General features: G+C 34.6%; 2 protein-coding genes across 2 annotated transcripts; one reads left to right on the top strand and one right to left on the bottom strand.

Moving 5' to 3' along the window:
• Window positions 1–1,477: 1,477 nt before the first annotated feature.
• LOC120182958 (xylulose 5-phosphate/phosphate translocator, chloroplastic-like) lies at window positions 1,478–2,910 on the top strand. The gene has a single exon (XM_039187773.1). It carries the CDS (start codon window positions 1,567–1,569, stop codon window positions 2,818–2,820), a length of 1,254 nt encoding a protein of 417 aa, XP_039043704.1. The 5' UTR covers window positions 1,478–1,566; the 3' UTR covers window positions 2,821–2,910.
• A 1,930-nt stretch (window positions 2,911–4,840) lies between these two features.
• On the bottom strand, window positions 4,841–10,221 carry LOC120182959. Its single transcript, XM_039187774.1, has 3 exons — window positions 10,056–10,221; window positions 6,537–9,969; window positions 4,841–5,832 (listed from the first exon to the last, which is right to left on the bottom strand). The coding sequence occupies exons 2-3, from the start codon at window positions 9,927–9,929 to the stop codon at window positions 4,930–4,932; spliced, it is 4,296 nt and encodes a 1,431-aa protein (XP_039043705.1). The 5' UTR covers window positions 9,930–9,969; window positions 10,056–10,221; the 3' UTR covers window positions 4,841–4,929.
• Between the last annotated feature and the right edge of the window lie 912 nt (window positions 10,222–11,133).

Here is an 11,133-nt window from a genome sequence, read left to right as displayed (position 1 = left end):
CCAAACATATAAATTATCTTTTAAAAAATACTTCAAATTAAATTTTATTTGTTAAAACCTAAAATTTTCTGAAATTATAAAAAACCTAAAATTTTGAAAACCCATAATTTCAATCCCTTAGCACCATCAATTGCCACCAACATCATTAATCAATCATATATCCATCGTTTTCGACCTACCAACCACCCAACGGTTGAAACCCTTATTTTTTTACTAAACGAACACCCAATGGTATCGTAAATACAAGATTTCATGATCAAATAAAATGGATTCTCCATGATGCAATCGTCTATTGGTTGCTACAATTAGAGGTTGGAGTAAGGGTTTTGATTGTTGGGTGTTCGTCCGGTCTTATGTCGTTATAATTTCAACCAGTTAGCGATGGTCAGTAGTAACAAAAGTATTAAAATCAGGTTGTTAAGAGGAAGTTTGAGATTTTTGTATAATTTCATAAAAATAATTTTTTAAAGTGTTATTTTAATAAAAATAAAGTTTTAAAATTCTATAAAATTAACATATGTCACTTAACAGTTAAATTTAACTGTTGTTACATGCTAGTCACTTAAAAATATAACGTCAGAAATATCATGACCTAAAAATAAAACGGAGAAAACATTAGTCACCTATTTTTAACGAAAAATATTTTATACACCTAAAGTTAACTTTGGGTATACTTTGGGCACCTATTTTTAGGTTAAGCTCTTGAAATATTTTATATTTTAATAGAGTGATTGTTTATATTATATATTCTTTTATATTTTTTCACTCAAATTCATAATTTTTATTTTTTAAAAAGGGTAAAGTATACAAATGGTCCCCTAATTATAGGGGTTATTTGTTGAGTCTCTTGAATATTAAAAGTTACAAAATAGTCTATTGACTATAGGACATAGCTTAGTTGAGTCCTCGACTATTAAAAGTTACAAAATAGTCACTCGACCATTCATATGTTCTAAATTTGTCCTTTTCCGTTAACAAATTGATGACAGTCTGACTGAACGTTAACTTGCTAACTAAAATATGATAAACTCTAATCACATAATTTCAAATGACTATTATATCTCAATTAATATTTTAACGTTTAGCTCAAACGACCGTCAATGAAAGGAAGAGTTTGGAACGTATGAATAGTCAAATAACTATTTTATAACTATTAATAGTCGAGTGACTCAACGAAGCAATGTCCTATAGTCAGAGGATCATTTTGTAACTTTTAATAATTGAGAGATTCAAAAAGTAATATCTTATAATCGATGGACCATTTCTATATTTTACCTTTAAAAATTACATGAATGTTTAATATTGTATTGTGTCTGTGCTTTTATAGAAAAATATTGGTTTATTTCCTTCTTTTAATAACTCAATAAAACCCAAAACCCAAAACCCAATACAAACTTCGGAAATTTTGCAACCCAAATGGCTTAAAAAGTTTAAAAGGGGGCCTTTAAGATCCAAACCAAGAGGCAGACACTGCAAATATCTATCCTTTTTTCTTCTTTTTCCTTCCTTCTTCCTCTCGCTTGTTGCAGACAATCAATCCCTTGATTCTTGACTCCTGCAGTACAGATGTTTGCTTTGAACCTCATACCCTCCTCTCCCCTCACTTTTCCCAAATCCACTCATCAATTTTATCCCATTAAAAGGATCCAAAACTTTACTAACTCTCCTGTTTTTCTCAGCAAATCCCCAAAAGTTTGCAACTTGAACAAAATCCATGGCTACCCTTTGGGTAAGATCCAAGCTTTAAGCACCAAAACATCTCATTTGTGGAATATCCTTGAAAACCCATCTGGGAAACTAGGGCCCAATGTCCCCAAAGCAGCTTCATCATCTGAACCGAATCCAGAAGGAGAAGCTGAATCTGTTGAAGCATCAGCTAAGTCAAAGGCCAAAACTTTACAGCTCGCGCTTGTGTTCGGTTTTTGGTACTTTCAGAACATTGTCTTTAACATTTACAATAAGAAAGCACTGAATGTCTTCCCATTTCCTTGGCTGCTTGCTTCTTTTCAACTCTTTGCTGGTTCGATTTGGATGTTGGTTCTCTGGTCATTAAAGCTGCAACCTTGTCCCAAAATCACAAAGCCTTTCATTATCGCACTCCTCGGACCGGCATTGTTTCACACAATAGGCCACATCTCAGCCTGTGTTTCGTTCTCCAAAGTTGCTGTTTCCTTCACTCATGTAATCAAATCTTCTGAGCCTGTGTTCTCCGTTGTTTTCTCTTCATTCCTCGGTGACACATACCCTTTGAAAGTCTGGCTTTCAATTGTGCCCATTGTTATGGGATGTTCTCTAGCTGCCATAACCGAGGTTTCCTTCAATTTTGAAGGCTTATGGGGCGCATTGATTAGCAATGTGGGATTCGTGTTGAGAAACATTTATTCCAAAAGAAGTTTGCAGAACTTCAAAGAAGTGAATGGACTGAATCTTTATGGTTGGATCAGTATAATCTCTCTGTTTTATTTGTTCCCAGTGGCGGTTCTTGTTGAAGGGTCCCAATGGGTTCAAGGATACCACAATGCAATCCAATCAGTGGGGAAAGCCTCCACATTTTACACATGGGTTCTGATTTCTGGGATATTCTATCATCTGTACAATCAATCTTCCTATCAGGCACTTGATGAGATTAGCCCTTTGACATTCTCGGTTGGGAACACGATGAAGAGAGTTGTGGTTATAGTTTCGACGGTTTTGGTGTTTAGGAATCCGGTTCGGCCCTTGAATGCACTTGGTTCTGGGATTGCCATTCTGGGAACTTTCTTGTATTCTCAAGCAACTGCCAAGAAGAAGAGCTCTGCTGCTGGTGAAAAGAAAAGCTAAGGTTTTGGTAATCTCTTCAAAGTTGAAACTTTTTTTGTTGCAGATATATCAACTTTTGTTTTTTTATTACAGTATGCTTGTCATAATCTGTTCTTACCGATCAATTTTATCCTGAAAGTATAATTAAGTCATAATAATGATCGCTAATCTTTGAAGGAACTGGTTACTTTTGATGGTTTGTTTAATCAATATCATGATACTTCGTTGTTTTGCCCTAAAAGCAAGGCCATCGTCATGCTATCTCCACCAACCCTGTCAACAATGTAAATATGTGGCCGATTGGTACCTAATCGAACCGAGTTTACTTTGACTCAAAAATTAGTGAGTTTAAAATTATTAAATTTGATTTTAATTCGAAATAAAAATTGAAGTTTGACTCGACTCGAAAGTCCACTAGTTTTAAAATTTTTAAACATCGCTTGAATTTCAAAATAAAAGTTTTAATCGAACTCAAACCGATCTCAAGTATATAAAAGCATTATATTATATATTTTTAAAAATAAAACATGAAAATGCTCATATTAATAATAATTTGATTTTAAAAAATTTAAATTTTAATATATTATTTTTTGTGTGTAGCTCACGAGCATGAGTAGAATATCAAATAGCTCGTTAAGAATTCAAATCGAGTTTGAACTCGAGTTGGGTTCATTTAATATGAGTGTTAATCAAATTAATTTCAAATAACTCATAATCTGTCTCATCTCATTTATAACAATAATACATAACATAAATGCTTCGTAGTAAAGATGGATCGAGAGAATGATAGAAACTATTATCTTCCGTAAAAAATCAAGTTATTATAAAAATTATGTATTCTATTTATATTTTCTAAAGTTTAATAGATTTATTTTTTATAACATATAATTATGTGTTTATTTGAAATTGCTACAAAGAAACAAGTATCTTGGAAAAAAGAGGATACTCAATCTCGCATGTCTCAAATTATAGAAATAATTAATTTTATCTATACATCCCCCAAGTAAGTTTGAGGATCAGTGTCTTTTGATAAATGAAGTGAGTACCATATTGATTAATTTGGACCGACCGCGTCGTACACCTGATTTTGGTGGATGAGTCTCCCAACAGAGATTTTCTGTATATACAAGGACTCGAATTTAAGACCTTATTTAAGCGATATCAAATTGCTTACCACTTGAACCAACCTATATTAGTCAAAATCTTTATTTTTCTAACATATAATTAATGTTGTTTAGATATAAATGTATTTTATATTTATTTAAGATTAATTTGATTTAAAATACGATATTTAAATTTTATCAAACTCATATATTTACAAATGAATAACATGTTTATATTTTTATTTCTAAAATATTTATGATATTTTAATTTTAATTTTACATTTTTATTATTTTTATTACAATTCAAGTACAAACAATTTAATATATTGTTTATATATTAATATAAATTAAATTTATACGTCGAGTAAAAAAATATGTGATATAAATAATTACATATATATATATATACAACGAACCGAATTGAGTGACAAAAATAAAACAAAAACTTAAGTTTAGTGATAATTTAAAATAATACTCAAATAATGTAAATGAAACCACAATAATAGTTAAAATACTAAATATGTAATTTATCCTTAATTTTCTTAACAGAGTTGGTATTTCGGAACAAATAAGATAACGATTTAAATTTTAAAAAATAAAACTTGCGAAAAAATATTTTAGGGAACGATATAATCTTTGGAGCAATGGATCATTTAAGCCTTTTTAAAATCTCTGAAACGAATTATGATTTTATACGTTTAGAACACATATGTATCAAACACAGTTGTTGAGCACTTATATTATTAGAACTGAAGACTTCACTTCAACAACCAATGCACAACTTACATAAGATATCGGAGGATCAAAATCAATCATAAACCTCAAACTGCAGCACTTGGAAGGCACAAAAATAACCCAAAAAGAAGAGAGAAAATCAAACCACTCATTCTTGAAAGAAAGAAAGAAAAGAAAAACCATGACTACCATTGATGAAAAAAATATGATGGTAACCAAATAAGAAAACCCCAGAACTCGAAAACTCGAAACTTTCTACTTTTCTTTCTTTCCGAACTACATTTTGTTTTCTTCATTCGGAGTCACTAGAGGTCGAGCTGGAACTCGAACTAGAACTTGAGTCATGAGATTTTGACTTCTTACCTTTAAGGTTCAGACTAGATTTTTCGGATGCTTCTTCATATTCATTGCTTGGTTCACTAGCAGCATTCTCCCTGTTTTCTTTAATACCAGAGACTGCGTTACTAGATTCAATCTCTTTCGCCGAAACTGCATCGTTCTGCTCTATCTCAGACGGTCCATTCTGTAAGTCTGAAGAGAGTTGGAAAGCAGTATGGATATCCTCCAGCGATTTTTCCTCAACAACAGGTAATTTTGAATGGGTATCTGCATGATCCTGCTGGTTCTTAATTATACTTGGGAGAATTACTTCCTCAACATCGACCCCTTCATGAAGTTGCTTGAAAGTCAAATCAATATTTTCCGTTGATCTTGCTTCAAGAACAGACAGCTCAACATCGGTCTCGATCTTCATAACCTCGGGTAACAGTGCAGATTCAGTATTGGCAACATGAGATCCCTCAGGTAGATCAATTTTCTCGACATTAAAGACCCCAGCGGTATCCAATTCAGAGAGGATTCCTTCATCAATCTCTTCAATATTGTCATCCTCTTCACTGTTATTTTCCTCAATATCATAAGTGGCATATACTTCTGCTGCACGATTAAAGTGCTCGGATACCTCTTGAGAGATGCCCTCTCTTTCCATTTCATTTAGGACTCGACCTTTCAAGTCTTCTTGATCTGTTGGCAACGTATTTTCAGGACTCTCGGATGGAGAAGAAGCAGAGTCTGAAATCATGGAAGAGTAATTTGTTGAAACTTTGTCCTCAGACTCGGAAATGTTATGCACATTAAGATCATTGTTGCCAATGTCTACTTCCTGTACAGACTCCATTGCAATTATACACGGTTCCTGAATCAGGGTTGCCATAGTTAGTTTCATGCCTTGATTATAATTGGGGTATGTAGATACCATAAAAGCTGAGATAGATCATGTGAAATACAGGGAATTAGTACTATGTTCTATCAAGAATGCTAGAGGGAAAAGGATGATTATGAAACGAAAGAAAGCAAACAAATCAAACTCCTGAAAAATTCAGGTATCCAAGGAAAGTCAAATAGATAGGGCATTAAATAGGCTAAGCCACACTATTTAATTGTACATGCTATAAGAAAACTTCATATTGGGTAAATCAGTCGCTCAACCCCATGAAATGTTAATATCTGTAACTATATGATTATCATATAATCCATGTTTAATTAGCTACCTTCAACATGATTCTTTGACTAAAAAAATAATATCACTGCTTTCAACTATTATTTCCTTTTGCTGATACACTTACACAGCAAAAGAATCAAATAGGAAAAAGATGGAATGAAAAACCAAACAGGATGGATTATCATTTTACTCGTATCAACTTCTGAGCTCGCACAAAAAATTCACAACAGAACATGATCTAATGAGATCAAAATAAGCATCTAGTATTTGATAAAAGAAAAAAAATATACGAAGACAAAACATGCAAAATAATTGATACGGATACTCTTCAAAGAAGCATGACAATTAATCCATGGGAAGAAATTTAAACAAATATAAGAAATGCTTGCATAACTTACCTCCAGCTTAACATCTTCATCAATGAATGGTTCATCAATAGAAATATCAGACCCCGACATCAGATTCTCCAATTCTGGTGAAGGGTTTTCTCTAGTAAGAGCAGCTTGATAATTAGAGTTCGAAGAAATTCCCTCCAAATTTGTATCATGGTCAAGACCAGTATCAATCTTTGATTCCAAACATGTTGGTTCGACTTCATCCATTTCAGATTCATTCCTATGTACCTCCCTGAGGTTAGCTTCTGAAGGGTCATCTTGTGAAACCTGAGCCACTGCTGTGTGACAAGATTCCTGACCCTCGTCATGGTGGCCATCAACATCAAGACTTGCATCAAAGTTTGACAAATGCATTTGATCACATTCAGTCTGGATGATTTCTTCTTTGGGAAAAACACCAGGCCATACTATGTCATGCTCTAATGAACTTGACGGATGAATTTCATCTCGCTCAAGCTGAGTGTCTTCCCTATCAACAGCATGCCTATCTCCTGGTTCAGCCTTTGAAGATTCACGGTTCCCTAGATGCCGTTGGCCCTCTGGTGAAGAATCCATCATCTTATCAATTCCTTGGTCAACAGCAAGAGTCATCCCTGCACCAAGGCAAAGTAAGTCCACTTGATTCTGGATCAAGCCTTCTTCCTGATTTGGTACACCGTGCTCCGATCCCTCGTCAGAAGATGATGGCACAGCATCCCTTGAAACATATTCAACCACAGATTCAGGCACCATTGACACATTATGATTAGAAAAAGAGGTAGAAACTGATAATGAACCAGCATGCGTAACACCACACTCACTAATCCCTGGGAGATCCCTTGCTTTTTGCTCATTTTCCAGTAAATCCGAGAATGCAGCATGCATCTTTTGAAAACTACAAATACCCTGCTCAATAGTTTCAGCATGCCCTTCAGGTTCCTTATCAGTGGACTCAACCAACATTGAGGATGCACCCATTTCAGATGTAACAGCTTGTCCATCGGAAGAGACAGATGAAAAAAAGGGGACCTTCTCAACTGATGGACTTGAATCATAAACAGGCTCACTATGCTTGTCATCCATCACCTTAGCTGTAAAATGGAATTCTGATTCCTCAAATGATGGTTGTGAAAATATGCCAGATCCTTTAATTTCATGACCTGTGGGTTCAAAACCTGCAGATCCTTCTCCACTGGCATCCAATATCTTTTCATCTATTTCTGATAGTGATAAACTTGATCCACCGCTAAAATCCTCATCAACTGACTTTGTTTTGGAATAAATTTCACTTGGATTGAGTTCCACATGAATCGTTGCTCCAGCTTCAGAAAAAAATGATTCTGTTTCCTTTTGATTTTCTCCATCTCCCGACTCAATCGCAACAACATCACGATGAACATCTGTATTCTCAGGTTGGCCAAAATGAGGCATTGGTTCGATTTCAATTCCATTGAGCTCCCGATGAGCAGATGTCCCAGGTTCAGGAAAATTTGATTCCATTTCCAGCTGACTTTTTCCATCTCCCAATGTGGTCTCAACCGCAGCAGGGTGAACATCTCTATTCTCAACTTGTTCAACATTTGCAGGCTTAATGTATCCAGACGATAGGCTCTCTTGTTCATCATGGGAAGAAGCATGAACTTCATTCACAATCAGTTCAGTTTCTTGAGAAATATCTTGCCCGCATGACTTGCTGTCTTCCTCATCCACAACGGAACTCACCGATTCAGTATCAGGAACAGAACTCAACATCGACTCACTAACTTCACTCAACTGCCTTTGGAATGAGGAAGGGTTAGATCCTTCAGTCTCTGGGACAAAATACGGTTTCCACTTAAGCTCTTTCCGAGTAACACCCAAAGATGATGGTCCCACATTGAAGCTTTCATGTCTTCTTAAGAAAGCTCCTCTTTGGGAAACTGTTTCCCTTTGATTAAAACCTGCAAACTCCTCTTGGAAACTATCTCCTTTAAGATCAGGCTTTTCCTCACCCGAGTCATAAGGAAGATCAAAAGGGTTTCTTCTTGGCTGAAAAATAGTGGGAGCTGACCCTGGCATGGGAGGTAACCCTAGGTCATCATAGGAATCATGAGGAAATTCAAACGGATTTCGTCTAGCTACAGAAATAGGGGTGATGTTTAAGGGAATATCAGCACTTTCTAAGTCTATTAGACTCCTCTCAATCATCAATCCCATGCCTTTACGTGCCCTTCTCCTCGCAATAAGATTATGCAATCGTTGGTTTCTTTCAAGTTCTGAAGTCCCCAAATCCATGAGATTCTTCTGATCATCCTCTGTCCATTTAATTGCAGATTTGCTTTCATCCTCTTTATCTCCCTTTTCTCCTTCTTTTTCTCCTTCTCCCTCGTCCTCATCACTATCTTCCTCCCCCTGGTTTTCTATCTCACCGGACTCCACACTCTCATCATTATTACTACCATGAGACCTCTCTGAGGAGGCATCTGAATCATCAGCAGACAACTGAGCCAGTTGAGGAGCATTTGAGCCCAAAAGTGGATGGAACTCATCAAGCATCGGAATTATATCAGCCATTGAAGCATCAGGAGAACTCTCAGCACCATCGGAACCAGAATCCAGCGATTCATCATCGTCGTTAACACCATCACCGTCATCCTCATCATCCACAGGGCATTTCCAAGAGGAAGCCGAGGAAGAATCGAATTCGTTACCCCTTTGTTTATTGTGATCTTCTTTGAGTTTATGCTCCACTTCAAGATTCCTATCTCTAGCCACATCAGCCAAAACATGATCATCATCTGACGCCTCCACCAAACTGAACAGACCTTCACTCCCTAGAATCTTCTCCTGGATTTCCCTCTTCTTCTCCATCCATGTATCATTCGATGATTCCTCAACCTCGTCAATTACTCCACCCTCACAATGAATATCCCTAGAATCCAAATCATCATTCACCAGCAGCTTATAACGAACTGAACCGTCATCTTCCTCCACTTCACCAACCTCATTATCCACCAAATTAACTTTCTCCTCAGCATTCTCGACTTTACCCCACCTCTTCCCAACATGTCTTTCCACAACAAAATCATCATCACCGACATCACTGTCCGCAACAGTATGATCCTCTGGAGCCCCGGTTTTCAATTCTGAAACTTCATGGCTAACTTTCTCTTCTTCTCCTTTCTCTTCATCAATTTCAGGTATGTACGGTGATCCAAAACTCAAAAGTGTGCCAAGTAAAACAGCAGTGCAAACCAAAACAGGAGATGCAGTAACCAAAGCAGAAAATAACGAAGGAAATGATGTATACAGAAGCATAAAAAGACAAATCAAACCAACCAAAAATGGATGATTCCAAATCGATCTATAACATATTTTAACTGATATCAACATGAATTTACTAACTCTAACACCAAGTTTTAATCTCTGAAGTCCCATATCTCACTATCTATTGATTTATTTCTTCTCAATTTTCAATCTGTTAAAGAAAGAACCAATTAAAAACAAAACAAAAAATTGGATCCAAAAGGAAAAGCATATTACAAAACTTAAGTGTGAACTCACCTTAAAGGTAGAATTAAATGAAAAGACGGAGCAATCAGATGAAGATCAACCCAATAGTTGAAAAGCAACAACTAAGAGTTGTTGAGCGATAAAACTGGCAAAAAAATCAAAAGAAGACAATTTTAAGCAAAGTTGAATCACATAAAAAATTGAACTTTCAAGCAAAAGAGAAAGACTCCAAAAATACCTGCAAAATTCCAGAAACCCCGAGGCTTTAAAAACATGGGAAATCGAAAATCAAGGGAATCTTGTAAATGGTTAAATGATAAGAATTCAATAATTAAAGAGGCAATCCAGCTCTTTATTTTTGCTTGTTTTTTATTTTTTTGACTCAGCAAACAGCTATGAAGTCGTAATGGTGGCTTTTTCGTTTTTCTTTCTTTTCGTCTTTTGTTTATTCAATTGTTTTGCAGGGAATGAAAAGGAAATGGGGTGGCACAAAAAGAAGATCGAGAAAGAGACTGATCGAGTACCGAAAGGCAGATGGTTCTTAGTTTCTTACTATAGTCTATTTGAATATATAAATACAACATATTTATATATAATGACTTAAATATATAAATATAAAATATTTTAAAAAGGTTTAATGTACTATTTTCACCTCAATTATAATGTTTTTGAATAAAGATTTTATTTTTTTAGAATCTTTGTTTTTCTAAAATTTAATTCATTAGTATTTTATCCCAAATGTTAATATTCTTTTAAAAAAACAAAATCTAATTAATCAAAGCACGTCATATAACACTAATGACTTAAACAATATACTTAATTTTCATACTAAATGATAGATGACATTCTCAAGTCATTCAGATTTTCCTTTTTGTTTAATTTAATTATTAAATTTCTTATTTAATTTTAAATAGAGTATATTTGAATAAAAATTTGATAAAATTAATAGATTATGGTAAAATTAAAAGAATAAATTATATTATTCATCGCTCAATTATTTTTTTACTTTTATTTTGGACATTAAAATTAAAAAAAAACATTAATTTAATCACTTACCTTTGAATATTAAACTTTTTAATTATTTTACCGTTTTTTCTTTAACTTTGTGGTGAAATGATAATTTATTAAT

Source organism: Hibiscus syriacus, unplaced genomic scaffold (genome assembly GCF_006381635.1).
Source record: "Hibiscus syriacus cultivar Baekdansim isolate YM2019G1 unplaced genomic scaffold, ASM638163v2 tig00112738_pilon, whole genome shotgun sequence".
Classification (NCBI taxonomy): Eukaryota; Viridiplantae; Streptophyta; class Magnoliopsida; order Malvales; family Malvaceae; genus Hibiscus; species Hibiscus syriacus.
The sequence above is the reverse complement of the archived record's forward strand: the minus strand, read 5'-3'. Positions and strand labels throughout refer to the sequence as shown.

Coding starts and splice junctions, on each gene's coding strand:
- LOC120182958 (XM_039187773.1), top strand. CDS start 1,567: ATGTTTGCTTTGAACCTCATACCCTCCTCTCCCCTCACTTTTCCCAAA.
- LOC120182959 (XM_039187774.1), bottom strand. CDS start 9,929: ATGGGACTTCAGAGATTAAAACTTGGTGTTAGAGTTAGTAAATTCATG. Junction 5,833..6,536: donor ATGAAGATGTTAAGCTGGAG/GTAAGTTATGCA, acceptor ACCCTGATTCAG/GAACCGTGTATAATTGCAAT.